The sequence below is a fragment of the Blennius ocellaris genome (genome assembly GCF_963422515.1).
Source record: "Blennius ocellaris genome assembly, chromosome: 5".
Taxonomy (NCBI): domain Eukaryota; kingdom Metazoa; phylum Chordata; class Actinopteri; order Blenniiformes; family Blenniidae; genus Blennius; species Blennius ocellaris.
The window spans coordinates 21,162,227-21,181,016 of NC_137654.1; the positions used below are offsets into that span (position 1 = coordinate 21,162,227).

The following is an 18,790-nucleotide window of genomic DNA, read 5'->3' on the forward strand; positions in this document are numbered from 1 at the left end:
TTCCTCTTGTACAGTATGTGTGCATGTAATATTTATTCACTATTTTTCACCCATATTTTATATCTGCAGACCTTTAATTGATCAGGACCTTTATGTTTTCCTCACAAATGTGGCTCAGCTTGGATGTGTATTTGTATTTGGGGCATGGGGTTTTTTTGCATCTCCAAATTTGCCAAGAAGCATTCTTTTAGTTGAATGCCAGACTTACTAACACACCCTACAGTGGTTTGTTGTAAAAAAAAATATAAAACTGTTGGCCGCTTCCAGAAGCTTGCGCCCTAGAGCCACAAAATGTCTTAATTACTGCTCAGGAGCCAAATTATGACCAAGAACTTCCACCGCCGGTGTTATGTCACTAAATTTAAGTTTAATAAATCAACACGCAGGCATTTGGTACTGATTTATTTTCCTTCACAACAGTGAATATTCCGAATGATATTTAGTTAAAAATCAACTTTCTGACAGCACTTTTGTACGTTCCTAACCCACCGCCAACCTCCAAATGGCACTGCACTGTTGATCTGAAGCTGGTGTCCGTGGATGTCAGTGTGCACGCTCTGCACGTTGAGCAGTGAGTGAAACCAGGTGGAGATGTGCTCTTTTCAGTCTAATTGGTGCGTTTTCGGTGCAGGAAATAAATCTGTCTGTGCAATTCAACAGAAAAAAGGAAGTGTCGCTTTTTACTCTTTAAGTGTTTACAGACTCTCAGCTGCTATATTTTCCTTCAAAGGCGAGAGAAACACACACACACACACACACACACGCACACACGCACACACGCACACACGCACACACGCACACACGCACACACACACGCACACACGCACGCACACACACACACACACACACACACACACACACACCTCAGTATAAGGTGTTAAACCAACTTATTAAACTTAAATAACCACATGTTCGTGTCGATAAGTGAAGTATGGTCTCGTTAAAGGTTATTAAATGTATCCGCAGCCCCTGATAAGAAGAAAAAAATACACATGCTGTGAAACAGGACAAGCCTGAAACCAGTGTGTGATGAACGATGAAAGGATTTTAGGCGGTCACATGGAGGATGTTATTAAAAGAAATCCTCATGTCTGGATGAGCCTAATACATCAGAAGGGACTCGATTTTGGAGTTCAACATGAAAAGGAAGTAAAAGAAGTCAAAAGAAAACAGTGAGGTGAGCTCTGACTGTTGGTGGATATCATCATTATTCTACCACCGCAGCTGTTGGAGGACTGACGGTGAAGAGTGGGAGGAAGAGAAAGAACATGTTTTTTAACCCAAGTGTCAGTCCATATACCGAAGCTATGTTCAGTCTTTGGCAGCATAGAAGCTACAGAATCTGTTGATGTTGTTGGAAACTGACACCTAAAATACACGTCTCCCCTGTTCCTCCTGGAGCTCGTTAGCTTTCCTGCAGGTTTTACCGCACATGACGGAAGGCTGTGATCACATTTTACCCCATGAAATTTTAGGACGAGGATGAAAACCTCGGGGTGCATCAGAGGGGAAAGTGAAGGATTTAAGTCTAAAAATATGTGAAATGGTAATTTATTCAAGAACTTTTGACACATCCAAACTGTAGCATCCCTTGTTATTGCAATAAGGATAAGCCATTTTTCTTTCCATTGGAGCTTTAAATAACTTTAATTTACCTGCAAGAAACAGTGTCTGTGATCAGTTTCAGGTGCAGAGCTGAAGACAGATGCTGCTTTGGTTTGTAGCCACTGTAATAGATTTCACTGTCACAGCACGAGAATGGGCCTGGGTGATTCATGTGGACAATAAAGAAACTGATGAATTTTGTTTTATTTCAGGGCAAACATATCTCGGGATTGCCCTTGCGATGGGAAAGAAGCCCGAGCAGAAATTCTTGTGTATCCATGTAATTCAGATTACCAAAAAAACATGACATTTACATACAGATGAGGTAACATTTGCATAATGGCTCTCCGGATCACAAGAATTAAACTCCACCAAATGGATTTGATAGCACAGGTGGAACAGCGTCTGCTACTGGAGATTTGAGCTGCATTCTGTTTTAGTGTGATTACAAACCAAATGCTGTTGCTGTATTCTGTAATTTTGTTTCAATGCAAGGGGCATTATGTTGCTCAAAAACACATAAAGACACATGTTCATTCAAAGGTTTCCCAGGAACAGGCATTCTTATAGCACATTGTGATCATCCAAGTTCCTTGTTATGCTGTTTAATCTCACAAAAGCTCAAATTGACTGTGAATTAACAACTAAAGCAAAAATCCCAAAAGGGAAGTACAACAGCAGCTTCGAGTCCGCGGTGTCAAAATCTTGTTTCTGGTCTCCATGGCAACAGAGCTGTTGGTCTCATTACCGTTTCCACACAGTGTGTGATCGGGAGGTTTTCCAGAGAGCACCATTCATTGTCCAAATAACAAATGGCACCTTCATGCCCCCTGATAAATGGCAGATGATAATCTATCCAGACAGCACAGAAACAACACATTTGTCATACAGGTACACACATCACAAACGCACTGCAGATGTGTTTGGCTTGTGTGCGTGCTGCAGGGGCACCGCTCTGTATCTGCCGTTATTGGCAGTTGCCACATGTGGAGGAGGTGAAGCTATCACCTGAGGTGATGCAGGACTCGTGTGCGTGCGTGCGTGCGTGCGTGCGTGCGTGCGTGCGTGCGTGCGTGCGTGCGTGCGTGCGTGCGTGCGTGCGTGCGTGCGTGCGTGTGTGTGTGTGTGCGTGTGATGGTATTTTCACCTCACTGAGTCTTTTTATCCACTCATGTTTATGATAAAACATGACTGTGAGCGTAACTACCAGTGGTAGAAGATGGTAAAATGGTGTTGAGTCTTTCTGTCAACTTCTATTTGAGACCAGATAAAAAATAAAAAAATGTCTCTCTCTTGTTTCTTCAGATAAGTGTTTGAAAGTCTCTGTGCAGACAGACGTGTGTGTGTGTGTGTGTGTGTGTGTGTGTGTGTGTGTGTGTGTGTGTGTGTGTGTGTGTGTGTGTGTGTGTGTGTGTGTGTGTGTGTGTGTGTGTGTGTGTGTGTGTGTGTGTGTGTGTGTGTGTGTGTGTGTGTGTGTGTGTGTGTGTGCACCTGTAAGTGAAGATGGTGTTCACGTTCATCTGCTAAAAGAAGAAATGTTATCTGTGCTCACCGAAAATCAGAATTTAAGAACTCAGAGAGTTTTCAGGTCTAAATCAGTGAATACAAGCACAGCACTGAGAATGAACTTTACCTGGAGTATGTAAATGAAACATGAGGAAATTGAATGCAGCATATTTAATGATTGAGAAAGGATAGATGTCATTTTAGATATTATTACTCAGTCATTGAGACTAAAAACCTTTATGGAAAATTCTCAGACTCAAACAATTCACCATGGAGTATTTTTACATTTTAACAATGTCTGGGGAGCTGTCTCTGAACTACAGCCTATTGAATCTCACTAAACAACACATTAGATCTGATTTGAATGTTCAAATTATAAATACAATGCATTCCATGCATCTATGCATGGTTCTACTCTTCCAGTAGAGTAGAAATGATTTCTATTTTTAAATGTGCTGTAAGATTCTTTGTATTTTGGGTTGCAGCCTATTGCCAGTTGATGAAAATACTTACATTCCATTTTCTGCATAGAAAAAGATAGATGTTCTATTTAAATTGGAATAAAAAGAGCATGCACGTGTTTCCATCCATCTTTGATACTTGTTTCATTCAACGGTCTGAGACAAAGAGATGGACAATCACACACATTTAAAGCAGAATTTCCATGTCTTTGGCTCGTTAATGGAAGTCCGTGTACCTGGAAAAACCCACGCACTAAAGATATTTTCAAATGTCTTTTCACATATAACATTAGCCATATTTCATGTTTTGCATTTGCTAGCTTGTTATCTTCTTCTACCTCTCGATATGAAGCGAAAGCAACGCCACCGACCAAACAGCAATATACTTTTGCACGTACATCCTCACCAGCACACGTGAGACAAACAAAAAGGGGGGCGCGCTGCACCACGGAGCGGGGAGAAGACGGAAACTCCACAGGGAGCCTTTAAGTCAGGAATTCACTTTACATCAAAGCGCACTAAAAGAATAATCACTAAAATGAACTCCTGTTCATTTCCAATGCAGTTATACGCTTTGTCGTTTCGATTTTGATGCAGGTTGTTCCCTCATCGTCCACCAAAGCATTTGTTTGGATCCAGCAGTTTAAAAGTCCATTTAGTCCTGAGACTGGAGACTGAGGGGCTTCTGTGTGTTTTTTGTTTGCAGCAGCTCAATTGATTTAGCTTGGTTGTCTGATGCTGCAGATGATACTGCTGTGAAACCACGTTGGTGTATCTTTAATCTTCTGGTGCTTTTAAAGCAGTGAATCACTACACTTTCATAATAAATCAAAAGATCTGCTCAGAGTACTATGGAAGATTTTTTTTTTTTTTTTACACTCTAACAAAATATGTAAGAGCCTTAAAAAATTCTGTTTCTTCATGGCTTTTATAGACTGACTTGTACACTGAGACTATAGTTTGCACTTGAATCATAAAACACCCCGAGGGTCTTGCTGGTTTGGACTTTCACATGGAACGTGTGTGTATGGCACTTTTCATTTTCATGACAAGATCATAAATAGAAACAGCTCCGCCTAGTCAAACATTTTGCAATCCCAAATCCTATTCTCCTTCTCTCTCATCATGTATTTCATACCTCACTGGCTCCTGTATTAAAACATAATGTCTTTTGCATTTCACATTTCTTCATTTTTATTTCACTGAACAAAGGTAGGCTCTGTTGCCATGGCGATTTCAATTACTTCAAGTATTAGAAGAGGCAATCCCTCAAAGAATTGGCACGAAAGATCGACTGTATTAAGTTCAATGTTTTTCTTCCAACAGTTTGCACTGTAGCAATGTGCTTTTTTTTTGCAGAGAAAGCAACTTTAGGAGATTTGTAGAATAAAAACATGTGTGAAAGTATACTCAAGTTATGGTTTACCCTCAGGATTCAGATGCTTGTTATCATCCATGTGGTTTTTCATCTTTAGTCATGCTTCTTGCTTATCTCACTCATGCTGTCTCTACTTCTGGTGCTGTGTCACGTATCTTTCAGCTGGAGGAGCTTCAGTGGCCAGATGGGGAGCAGGAGGTGCCGATCTCTGTGTGCAGTCTGCCCTGCAAGATGGGAGAGAGGAAGAAGAAAGTAAAGGGCATGCCATGCTGCTGGCACTGTGAGCTGTGTGATGGTTACCAGTACCAGTCCGACGAGACTTCCTGCAGACTGTGTGCCTACAACATGAGACCCAACTCCAATAGAACCGCCTGCCAGCCCATCCCTATTGTCAAGCTGGAGTGGCATTCCCCTTGGGCGATCATCCCCGTCTTCCTGGCCATGCTTGGCATCATCGCCACCATCTTTGTCATGGCAACGTTCGTGCGCTACAATGACACGCCTATCGTGCGGGCATCGGGCCGAGAGCTGAGCTACGTGCTGCTAACTGGCATCTTTCTGTGTTACATCATCACCTTCCTCATGATCGCCAAGCCAGATGTAGCTGTGTGTGCCTTCAGGAGGATCTTCCTGGGCCTGGGCATGTGCATCAGCTACGCCGCGCTGCTCACCAAAACCAACCGTATCTACCGGATCTTTGAGCAGGGCAAGCAGACGGTCACGGCCCCTCGCTTCATTAGTCCCACCTCCCAGATCGCCATTACTTCCAGCCTGATCTGTGTGCAGCTGTTGGGGGTGCTGGTATGGTTTGCCGTTGACCCGCCGAACACCATTGTCGATTATGATGAGCAGAAAACCATAAATCCCAAGCTGGCCCGCGGCGTGCTGAAGTGCGACATCACAGACCTCCAGATAATCTGCTCACTGGGCTACAGCATCCTGTTGATGGTGACCTGCACTATCTACGCTATCAAGACACGGGATGTACCAGAAGATTTCAATGAAGCCAAGCCCATTGGCTTCACTATGTACACCACTTGCATAGTCTGGCTGGCCTTCATCCCGATTTTCTTTGGCACAGCACAATCAGCAGAGAAGGTGAGTCATTTTTCTCCTCCTCTCTCATTGTCACCACCCTTTTCTTTGTCTGTCTCCCTCCCTCGCCTCACAAATTTCCCTTTTATTTCTTCTGCCCTGTTTTTATCTTGTCCAAACACATGCACACATGCATATTTGTGCAAACACGAAAATGAAAACACAAACAGCACATAAAAAGGCAGCCCAAATGCACGCACACTCACACACATTTGGAGACTACATAAGTTATGGATTGATTTCTTTTTTTTTTTACAAGCTTCTGACGTGCATGGAAACCCATAGCAGGACCACCGCAGACAAAAATAAGCATGTGAAGGAGGAGGAAGGGTTGGTGTTAAGCAGCAGAATCCCAAAATGCCGGAGGAGTAATATGGATGGGGGCAGCCAGCATCTCCAGATGCCATTTTTTCAGCTCTAACACCTTGGGCTCAACATTGACTATTATGCCTTATTCTCGAAAGGGAGACAAGCAGGTTGAGGAGGTGGAAGGAGAGGATGATGAGGACCCAGAGAAGAACAAATGAGCAGAAAAATACAAGGAGTTTGATTCAACACATTCCATCTCTTGACAGCTGTGCTCTACTCAACAAAGCATTTGACATTGTGTGCTACTGGAGTTGATTGAGAATATGACATTCTGACCTTCTGAGCTAGTCATTGCTTATCGGGCGAGCGATGGGTAGAATACAGATGCATTCATCTGTCCAACTCACGTGCTGCTTGGCAGCCCAGCGCGTATAAGATGGAGCGAAGGGGAAGTTTTCCACTGACGGAATATCGATGCTGACAGGAAAGTGTTACTCCTAACCTTTTGTGAGGCACACCGTTCAATATCCTTCCCGCTAAGCTACAGCATGAGATGGATCAGAAACTGATTTTCCTCATCTCAATTTGCTGCTGATTTCATAGATGAATTACACCCTCAGCAGCGATTAGGAGTTCATTATGTTACTTGCGGCGACCAGCGAAGCAGTAATGTGTTTATCTTTCCCCTTTATGCAGTTAACTCTTTGTTCACACTCTCTGCCTCTCACACACTTGTGTAATGGCCTGGGTGCAGTGTAGTCCCGGGTCGCTGCTGGTGAGGAGAGCCTTAGCATGTCTCGGTAACATCCTTTGCAAATGCTGCAGTGAATCTTATTCATCATTTTGTTCTACGAATACTTTCATTACATTTTCAACATGCAAGCACAGCCTCTGTTTCTGTCTTTACCAACGCATAATATAGCCACATCAATTATTTGCTGGAATATAGGTAATGGAATACCAAAACAGTGTCAATAAGAGAAGAACTGGATTAATTCATCTGCACAGAAAATGACTGTAGGTTAAATGCATCAGGCTATGTTCTCATTTTATAAGTGCCTCGCCTTGTAATGCTTATATGTGCAGATGTGGCCAAACACCCACTCAGATCCGAGTAATCTCGCTCACCCCAGGTTGTCCAATATCAAATGATTTATGAAAACACAGTGATTTGACGCGATGCCAGCTGCCACTGATAATCCCCACACAAAATTCAGCTGCTCCTGTTTGACCTGATGTTGTTTGGTTGTATTGTCTTGTAGCAGGGCGTTGTAGCAGCACTGAGTGGAATTTTCTTTAATGCAACACCACTTAGATGCCCTTATTTTCTACAACACCTGTGATTGCACCCCCCCCCCCCCCCCCCCCCCCCACACACACACACACACACACACACACACACACAGACACACTCCCTCTGGTCTGCCCATTCACACTCATATTGAAGGAAGCCATGCGAAAACAGTAACAAAAGATCACAGAGCATCTCTACGCCTTCTATGCACCTGCATGTGCTCAGTCACCTACTCGACACTGTGAAGTTAATGGCTGCGAGAGGCACCAGCATCCACATTCAGGCGTCCTCAGGTCCTGCAGATCAGCCGAAGCAAACTTCAGGCCTGTTTGTCACAAAAAAGGCAAACACTTCAAAATAAACATCAAAAAGAGTAAAGGAGTTTCAAAAAGTGCAATTTTTTTTTTCCTCACTGAAGGAAAAACTGAATGCACTGTCTTTGACCATAAAACGGACCATTTTTTCCAGCTCAGAGGAGCTGGATGGTGATACAATGAAACATTTTTCTAGTAAAACAACTGCAAGGCTCAGTCAAGCTTAAAAGTGAACTTAATGTCACGGAAGCTTACATACCTCAATACATGTCGGGAAACCACTTAGGCTCGTGTAAGATGTCACCTCTACCTCAGAAAACTTTCTGGAAGACAGATGGTGCTGACAAGCATCATTAGCAACGACTAACTATTCTTAGGGAAAACTTTTTCATTCCTGCTTTCAACAGTTAAAATGAAATTTGCAACTTTTAATACTCCCACTGCACTTAACAGGATTTGGACATGACACACGTTTCAAAGATGCAGAGTGGAGCCTTTTCAAAAATAATATGTGAAACTCCCCTGCCGATCACTTGTTTTATGCAGGAAACCTTGAGCAGTCTTCACCAGAGGCACACTGCAGGCTAAAGCTAAAACTGGTCAAGTGTAATGGAAACAAAGCAAGGTTGTAGTTTTGATTTAAACCTCAGCCACTGTTTACTTATCACGGAAAAGAAAGTGTGACATCGGTTTTACACCACTCTGAGTTGCAAAGCAGAAATTATGATGACCTGCTGCAGTTTTCCTGACTGCTGCAGTCTGTAGTTTCAGATGAGTGGAAAAGCTGAAATCCAGAAAATGGCAGGACAAAAGGAAAGTAATAACCCTTATATCTGCCAATATTTAGTTCTCATTCTGCACTCCAAGTTAATTTAGGGAGTCACTAGCCACTAAAACATAAATGTATATGCAAATTAAAACAGAAGGTGCGGTGACCCAGTTGCATGAATCTTATCACATTTGCGTTGCAACCCCATCTTATCACAACACCAGTCAGTAATGTTATATCATGGCTACAACAGGACACAAGGCTCATCGAACTGTCTGTTGAAACGGAGGCAGAGATTTGTGGCATGGGAATATGAACACATCTCCCTCTGATTGCAGTTCTCCTGTAAATAAGATCAAATCTAAAATACGGCATCAGATTGTGGACCGAGTATTTCAGTTGAGATAAGTAAGCAGTCAGCATGCAGAGCGCGCCGCCTCACACTGAGGAACCTTGTTATGTGCGTTATCCTATGGTACATGATCAGAGTTTGATTGATTTGGTGGAAGCTGCTGGTTCTGACAGAATCATCACTCAACATCAGATTGAGAGGAGCTGTGGAGGATTGTGAGCTTCTCCTCTGCACCAGCACAAAGCCCGTCCCAAAAACCGAGGCCTGTTTTCTGGTCAAAACAGTATCTTTTAATAGGCTTACTGTCTTCCAGCATTTCTCATTTCTTCCTGATTGTTTCTGCTTTATCTCTTGTTGACTGCTGACTGTAGAAGACACCTCTGGAGATCACTTAAATAATGGCTAAGGCTGAAGTAATTTCCTGAATGAAAAAGTTCAAAATGGGACATTAAATGTGTTACTTTGAATTGTTGCCTCATCAGGGCTGATTTTCTTCTCTGAGACACTTAATAAAGCTGAGTCCTAATTAGAATTGCATATCGACCAGTGTTAGGCATTGCTGCACTAAAAAGTCTAAGTGAAACCGAAATATCCCCAACACCCCCTGATCGTTGCTATAGAAATCATAAAGTTTGGAAAGCACCTTGAACATATTTTCCATAAAATGTTTTAGGCATTTTTAAATTTTTATTAGAACTGTTAAAAACAATCAGGTAAAACGTCAAGTGAGACAATTGATCCGACTGTTTTTCTGTGAAGAAGTGCAAGCGTCTGGTCAAAACGACGATGTTCAATCATTGCTTGCACCGACGACATTCATATTGTATCAGATATCACCACATATCATCTGCCAAATGGTATAGCCCAGAATGGGGACCTCCTGTTGCCAGTGACAGAGAGGGGAAGACCATTCCCACAGAAACCCTTGTCTCCAATATGGAAGAGCGCTTTGCAGTACAAAGCCAGACAGAGTTTATTCATGATGGGAGCCGGGCTATAAAGTAGGCCACCCAAAACAACAAGAGACATCCAGGTAGTTGAGAGGAGACTGCAAATCCCCTGGATTCATTATTGAAGGTATTCTCTAACGGGGCAGAGAGCATCCTAATTGTCACTTACTGAATCAAGTCCTTATCGTTGTGTGCATTTATAGTACTCAACCATATCCAGCTAAATTGTGTGTGCAGTAAGTATATCCCTGGTGGGTATAATTATGAGAATTACCCTCAACAGCTTTTTGTCTAAATGGAAGACACATAGTTTGTTGTGACTGGATGCTGGCATTTGGCTTGTCAATGAGATGTAAAATTCAACAGCAACCGTTTGATTCCTGATGAAGACTTTAATAAATCATTGCCACTGCTATAAATAGAGAGTTGCCAAGCATTTGTGAAAATGACTTCATGTATTTATTTATGTTAAAGCAACAGAAATTAATTATGAATGTTCAGTGACGACGTTCAAGCGGTGGGTGAGAGGGGCTTCGAATTTGGGTCAAGCTCACAGAGAGGCACAATGAAAAACCCTGTCTCGATAATTAGAGACAGTAAGAAAAAGGATTTGATCGGCTGTGTGTGTGTGTGTGTGTGTGTGTGTGTGTGTGTGTGTGTGTGTGTGTGTGTGTGTGTGTGTGTGTGTGTGTGTGTGTGTGTGTGTGTGTGTGTGTGTGTGTGTGTGTGTGTGTGTGTGTGTGTGTGTGTGTGTGTGTGTGTGTGTGCGTTAGACGGAGCAAAATCCCAAATACCTCCACGTCGTGTGCGTGTGATGAGTTTGAGTAAGCACCTAATGCTTTTTTGTGAGCTCGCTCCTGAATCAAGTCTCCTGCATGGTCAATAAATCAGTGCTGATAGGGTCAGCATTGCAGAGTCTGAGGTATCAGAATCTCATTAAAAGCTTATTCCAGGCATGTTTAGCTGCTTGCACCAAACTCGGTAGTGTTGCTATGGATACCAGACAGGTTACCAACCACCAAACATGGAAGCACAGCGCAGAGGTGGAGATCCTCGGGTGATTATGTTTGATGCCATGTGTGCTCCCTGCAGTGCTTGGACTGCCTGCCCTAAAATCTAATGATAAACGCTGCAAAGTCACAGCACAGTCTTCCTCATACCCTGCCACTGCTCACAGTGACACAGAACAGAGTGCACCGAGAGTATTGTGATATTCATACAGTTATTAATGCATGGTGCACCAGCCAAATCACTGCGTCTGATGCTGCTCCACAGAGAAACAGGAGGGGATGGAGCGAGTTGAGCATATATTGGCATGTTGATGATATCAGGCATCGCAATGATTTTTGAAGATTGGAAAACAAAGGCATGACTAGCATGTAAATGACTGTTGCGTGAAAAAGAAATTACCCGGTGCCGATACTCACCAAGAAAGATTGTATGCAAATGGTGACATTTCTTCCTCTCGCTGATTCAGTGAGCATTTGGCTTCTCTGCAGATACACTGTGCTGGATAATGTGTTTACAATCGTTTCCTCTCTCCGGGTCCACATTACTAGTGACTGACTGAAAGGCAGCGTATAAGTGACATTTGATGCTTTGAAGTGCAGTAGATTAGTGAGGAAGCTCCGGCAATCCGCTCTTGAAACAATAATGTCCCCTGCTGAAGTAATTCTTTTTCTTCCAAAACCCTTAAACGAACACTCACTGACTCTGCTACATCTGTGGGAAATCTGGACATTTTAATGAAGCCAATGTTTGAAATTGGTAATCCTTACCACAGTGTGGTTATATAAGCTCACAGCTACAACAGAAGAAAGGGAAAGGTGTTATGTAACCTCCAGAAGTGGGGGCCGCGCAGCACGAGTTTAAGTGCACATACCTGTGTTCATGTCACATGAATGGCCATGTTATGAATGATCCGACCAGTTTAAGAAAGGATTCTTTCACAGGCTGCAGGGAAAACATCAGTCGGTGCTGTGTTCTTGGTTCATGCTCACTACTCTACACTTAAAACCACAGAAACTGTCAGTGGGTAAAGCACATTTGATATAAAGGGAGAGGTGAGTCTAACAAGTCAGGAACAGATCCTCATCATCCGATAGCGCGGTCCATCAGTCTAGTCAAAAGTAAGCAGATGACTAGGACGGAGGCCATGTGAGGACGTTTTGATGAAGTCCTGGTAAAGCTGTTGTCATTAATACGCTTGAACCGTCTTTGACTTGAGTGAACGGCTGCAGGTCAGGCTTTAATAAATACTGCTGGATTCTGTTTCTTAACACATGACTGCTCCTTTGCCTAAAGCCACACATAATGAATATCTGCATCACCTACATATCTGATATGTAATCCTAGGTCAATTTGAATTGTAAGTTACAATCCAAAAAGAAAACCACAGTAATACAAAACAGAAACATATTCCCCCGGTGAAGCATTTCACCATTTTGAAGGCTGAAGAATGGACAGAACAATGAACTTTCTTTACAGACGCTCACATTGTGTCATCAGGCAGTGGTTATTTTTAGGCTTCGCCTCATCTCCACGCTCAACAGTGTAACTACTCTGTAATTGGCCACAGATGTTTAGCCATCAATGCTGTCTTGTTTCCAATTTTTCTTTATAAAGGTTTAAACGCTACTCCTCCTAACATATTTATCTGCCTCATAGAGCAGCCAAATCAAAGCTCATCCTGCATTCAAAGGAGTCGCCCATTTTCATTATGCATGCCTCTGTTCTCGTGTTCATTAAAACCGCTCTTTACCTGCCTGTGCTTCCTTGCAGCTGTACATCCAGACAACCACCCTGACCATCTCCATGAACCTCAGTGCCTCCGTAGCACTGGGCATGCTTTACATGCCCAAGGTGTACATCATTATCTTCCACCCTGAGCTCAACGTACAGAAGAGGAAGCGGAGCTTCAAGGCTGTGGTCACAGCTGCCACAATGTCATCTCGTCTATCCCAGAAGCCGAGCGAGAGGCCCAACGGAGAGGTTAAGACCGAGCTGTGTGAGAATCCTGCTGCTGACCCCATGAGTAAGTACCATCTTAGAGTCGCACACATGGCAATTCATCCATGAACCACGGTTCACTGTAGGAGGAAACCCCTTTAAATATACAAGATTGTCCCTTAAACACACTATTTAACTTTTATAAGCTGTGTTCAAATACTTAATGAAAGCTTTATAAGACCCTGTAATGTCTATAGACATTTTGAAGTGTTAGTTAATGCATAGTATGAGCATACTTTATGAGCAACAGTAATGCCTCCTAGAAAACATATTCAATATTTATACAACTGTCTTTTACTATATTGTCATTCTTTATGGCTTCATGCACAGATGTGCCCCCAGGACAGTTCTAGTTGTTGACAAATTCATTAATAGACACTTTCATCTTCTTACAATTACATTATACATTGATAAATTATTAATTGGGTGTTTCTATACAGGCTTGTTGTACAATCCTGAATAGGAAGGTTGCACTTTAAAAAGGGAACAAATATGTGTATCTAATTAGGCAATTTTTATTTTATCTAATTTGTACAGGATTATAACCAGTGAAATTTAAATGAAGCCGAATCCAACACTGTGCAAATTGTTTGAATGGGGCTGATGATTGAAAACAGTGGAAGAACATCTGACATATTTGCACTATTTATACTCATTTGAATTAAATTTAGGGTGCAGCCATTCATCGAATTATAATCACCGCAAGTTTAGTTGTTTGTTTTTTTCACTTTTAGAGACTCTTTCTGATGTGCCTTTATAAGAAATTGATGAGGGTAAAGACTACAAAAAGATTCAGGTGTGAGAATCAGTGTAATAGCTGTAGATCATTCCAAGAAACAGCCACAGGATCTATTTTTCATTCTTTGTTCACTTGGTTTCTTCATTGCACTTAAAAGTCCCTTCCATCAATTTAATTGGGTGGCCTCTTGGCGAAAATTATGTATAATGTCCTCTGCAAAGGACCCTGTTATCTTGTATCTTGATAAATGGTTAGCCCTTTAGCCCAAGTGCATGGCAGCGAGTGTGAAGAAGATGGGGGAACTCTGCCTGTGAAGGGATTTGACGAAACAGGGCTTTGTCGCTGTGAACGGAAGGAGCTAATCTGTCTCTGTTGCTCTGTTACTCATACCACCCCTCATCTCAATCTGTATGCGTGATCCTGTTAGCAAAGATAATGCTGGGTATTAGTACGTGAGCGGGGAGCCTACAGACTTGCATGGTTATGTGACAGAGTATTTTGTATTTGGTGGGAATGGCAGAACGAGACAGAGTTTCAGAGAGGAACAAACTGCACGAGCACTATTTTAGAGCGACGTTGCCATGGAAGCTTTTTGCGCCTCTCAATCTGTCAGGACCAAAAAGATTGACAGCTCATGCAAATCACACATCACAGCTTCCAAAGACCTCCTCTCCCACAACGCTTCTAATCACATAGAGCGATCATGGCACCCACAGGTGCACCAGCCCCTCAACCCCTCCTTGAGTTATAAGATGACAGATTTTCCTGGGAATTTCTCCAAACACCCAACAGTTGTCACACTCATCTGTCGTGAGCCAAATGAGCTTGTTTGTGTGCGTTTCTGTGTGTGTGTGTGTGTGTGTGTGTGTGTGTGTGTGTGTGTGTGTGCGTGCGTGCGTACGTATTAGAATGTGCGTGCGTGTCAGAATGTGCGAGCAACGCACGTGTAATTCAGAGAGCTGATGCGAGTGTATCAAGGGATGGAGGAGCATATCCTTGCCTGTCACACATGTGGCTCATTGAGCAAATGCATACTCTGCATAGAGGGTAAAACCTCAACATCTGTTCCAGCGGCACATCAGAAGTCCCCCAGCACGGCTCGCAGTCTCTGGGAGACCCTCCCAAAAGCGCACCGAGTCATCTGCTCAGAGCGTCTCTCACCTTCTGTCTCCTACACGGATGTCTTCTCGCCTCGTCTCCCCTCTCCCCGAACACTCTCTCCTCCCCTTGCCCTTCTTTTTTAGCAACAGTGGAAGTGACATTTATTAATGGCAAATTTATGTGCATGACCGCCCCGAAACCTGAACTGTGCCTCGACCATCCCCGGAGACTGTCCGTCAATTCCTGCAACCATCAGAGCGCCAAATACTCCCTTTCAGGCCCCGTCGGCCCTGTGTGAGATGACTCCCAGTGATTTATAGGATTAAGAGCATTAGCAATTTCGCAGATTTACACTGGTATTGATACGGTGTAATATCTTCATGATTACCCCTCTCAGACAAGGGGATTTACCCTGTATTTCATAGACGTGAAATTGATTCACTGTCTTGCACTGTTTTTTCCCAATAGACATGCACATTGGACACCTTAATGCTGCTTAGTTTGAACATGTGTAATTAACAACAAGCAGCGAGGTCAAACTAAAAACAGCATTCCCCACAAACAGGAAGTAAAACGGATATTCAGGTTTGTCTTTTTAAAATTATGATGAAAGTGCAAGAAAAAAAATTTACTTTGATCTTTCAGAAGACTGTTTATGGTTACCGACGAGATTCTCTTGTACATTCACTAATGTTTTATTCATCGTACTTTCCGGCCAAGACTACAAAATGCAGCTGTAAAGAAATGGTGCCACTTTAATTGCAGAGCCCATGGGAGTTGGTCGCCATAGCAACATTAAAGCAGTTGAATGAGAATTTATAGCAATGTTGGTGCATTTACGTCGACTTTTTCCCACCGTCCAGACAGAACAACGTGCATGCAGACATACTTCATTTGTTCTGTACTGACTCCACTCATACCACCACCCTTCATAATACCACAAAGGGCTGAACTATTCCCCCTACTGCATGTGGCCCATTCCCTGTTTTCCTGACCCACAACAGGGTCAATGAGACATTAAAAACTGAATGAAAATGACATGGTGTCATCTTCGATAGCTCAATATCATCACCTACGTAATATTAACTGCATTCGCCCCTCCCTCTCACCCAGCAGCACCGCCACACTAGTCCACGCCCTGGTCACCACCCGCTTGGACGACCTCAACTCCCTTCATAAACTCCAGCTGGTCAAAAACGCTGCCGCCTGCATCATCACCCGAACGCTTTCAATTTATCACATTACCCCAGTTCTTCATACACTCCACTGGCTACCTATCCAACAGCGGTATCAATTTCCAAATCTTAATCCTGACATTAAAGGCCCTCCATAACCTGGCTCCTCCATACCTCACTGACTTCCTTCACCTCCATTCACCCGGCCGCATTCTCAGATCTGCCTCCTCTCACACTGTCACCCCCCCCCCCCCCCACCCCCCCCTTATGGAACTCCCTCCCACCAAACATAAGAAACATGGACTCTTTTAAAACTCACCTAAAAATGTATCTTTTTCGACAAACCTATGCTTCCTAAATCTATTTCAGTATATGTTTTTGTTTTTGTTGAATGTATTTTGAGGCAAAAAATTTTAAAACAGCAGACACAATAAAGACCATGCTTTTCACAGCAGGAAGGTTTCTGTCCTTGACTCTTACTCCATCACCCAATGAAAGAAAAAATTAATTGAAAAATGTCTTCAGCAAAGGAATAACAGACATGAATGCATATTCGCACTTGCTGTGATCAAACCCATCATTCAGTGAAGCGTGACTTTTTCCTGGTTTTACATTGCATTGATATGTTATTAGAAGGAGATTGCTTAGATTGCTTGCTATTAATTATTGTAACTCTAAATACACAGAGGCTGATTAGTTCGAGGTCTCAATGTTGTGTCGGCTGCTAGTTCTATGAATGACCCACAGTAAAATAAATCACAGTGGTTGGCTACTTCGTAATGTTTTGAAAGGTGCCAGATTTGACCCTCAGGTGGGACAGTTTTCACCCACAGACCATATGTTTCACACAGTTATATTTGCACTTTTGTGCATAAAATGAGGCCCCAAGCACAAAGAGCATCCCTACAAACAGCACACGTTTCCAAAAGGGGCCGTCCTGCTCGAGATGTAACTCCTGCCATAAAACAGCCTTTCAAAGAAGTCATGACAAGCCAGAATGACCTCAGCTCAGGAAAAAATGCTTTCACTCCGAAGGTTTGAAAGTGAAATGGGCTTTTATAACCAGAGATATACAGCAGGACACATAAACACACCCAGGCACTCAGCCACGTCCTGATATGTTTCCATGGCAATCCAGACTGGGATCGTATTGCATGCCCTAGCATTTGTTCGGTGCCCACTTGTGTGATGTTTGTGTTTTGTTTTTGTTTGTTTTTTTATCACTAGTTACCATCTGAAAATAGAAACTAAGCCTTTACACTAGGGCATAGTGAACTGAAATGATACACGAGGCCAAAAAATATTGCTGCTGATTGCGCACAGCTGGTGATAAGAATGCAGGGCGCGGTGGGAAGACTTTTCCCGAGCAGATGATGTCTGTTTACTTCCGTAAGATGCTGTCTTTTCTTTCTTTCTTTCGACAAAGCTCAAAGTAATCCTAAATGTTTTTACTCTGTTTTCAGGTCAAGCAACCAAGAAAACATATGTGAGTTACAACAACCTCAGGATCTGATCTGCTTGGAAACCAGTGCTGTTTGTCCTTCATCTGTGATTGCTAAAAAAAAAAATTAAATAAATAAATAAATAAATAAAAGGAACGGAGCTGTAGAGGATCAAAGAAAGCCGGAGACAGGAGGGAGACTGCTGGCACCCCAGCACCACCTGCAGTACCTATGCACTCCAGGACTGTGGATAGCGTCCAACCTTCATCCACACATGATGCATGAGTCCTGACAGAGACTAGCACAGCTTTAGGCCAGCGTGGTTAGGGCGGCCTCCCGAACCCAACTGTAGGTTTTAACGTTGTGTTGTGGCCCCTTTGTTTCTCTGCCAGAGAACAACTTGCCTGCTGAAAGGGGGTCACTGTGAACGAAGACAAACACTTAAAAAAAAAAAAAAAGGACAGTGGATCTGCTTTTCCAGATATTTTCTTTTGAAATGTCATTAAAGCCATATTCTCTTGGGGTTCCCATTATCCGATTTCTGTTTTGTATTGTTTAGAAGTGATTTTCTTCTGTGCCTCTTTTATTTTTTTTCCTCAAAGTTCATTTAATTACATTGAACAGCAAGCTCTGCCACATACAGTATTTTGTTTTAAAGAAATCAACTCAAATCAGTCCCAGATGATTATTGCGTTAGAGTGGGCATTGTAAGTATATTTTTTTTGTAAATATTTGAGAGTATTTTCATGTTTGGAGTACAAAAAAAATAGATATCCAGTCTTTGTTCAATTGGATTTGGATGGTTATGAAAAGCACCACAAAGTGTTCACTTTGCATGTGCCAATGTATGTCTGTTCTATTTGATGTAAACTAAAAAAAAGAGAAATAAATTCTGAAAATGATACTGAGCTTCAGCATCCTTCTGCAGTTTGTTTTCTTTACTGGAATTGAACTTCACTGAATGACAGAATATGGCTTTAATCTGTTGTTGAACTGACCTTCCTTGTATCTGCAAGCATGTTTGTTTTATATAGTTTCGTACTGGGTATATTCTGCCTAATTATGGTGTGGAAAGCATTAATATCAGAGCAATCATGCAAGTATGTTGTGATGTCTGTCAAATTATGATCATGTAATAAAAATCATTTTGTTATCTTTTATACAATTAAACCAGACAGCATATCATAGTTATTTATGTGCATGTGCTTGTGCATGTGCATGTGCATGTGTGGTTCTGATTTTTTTTTTATGACTGGGCATGTTCATGCTTGGGAGCAGGAGACATCATGTT

At 42.5% G+C, this 18,790-nt stretch overlaps 1 protein-coding gene across 1 annotated transcript in view; it reads left to right on the forward strand.

The window, feature by feature from the left end:
* LOC308130784 (metabotropic glutamate receptor 7-like) overlaps positions 1 to 18,646 on the forward strand; it is an 82,606-nt gene extending 63,960 nt beyond the window's left edge. Inside the window, exons 8-10 of the mRNA XM_080497238.1 lie at positions 5,113 to 6,048; positions 12,815 to 13,067; positions 17,521 to 18,646. Of these exons, the coding sequence (XP_080353364.1) occupies positions 5,113 to 6,048; positions 12,815 to 13,067; positions 17,521 to 17,570 (1,239 nt within the window). The 3' untranslated portion in view covers positions 17,571 to 18,646. The remainder of the gene's footprint in view (positions 1 to 5,112; positions 6,049 to 12,814; positions 13,068 to 17,520) is intronic.
* Positions 18,647 to 18,790: the final 144 nt, after the last annotated feature.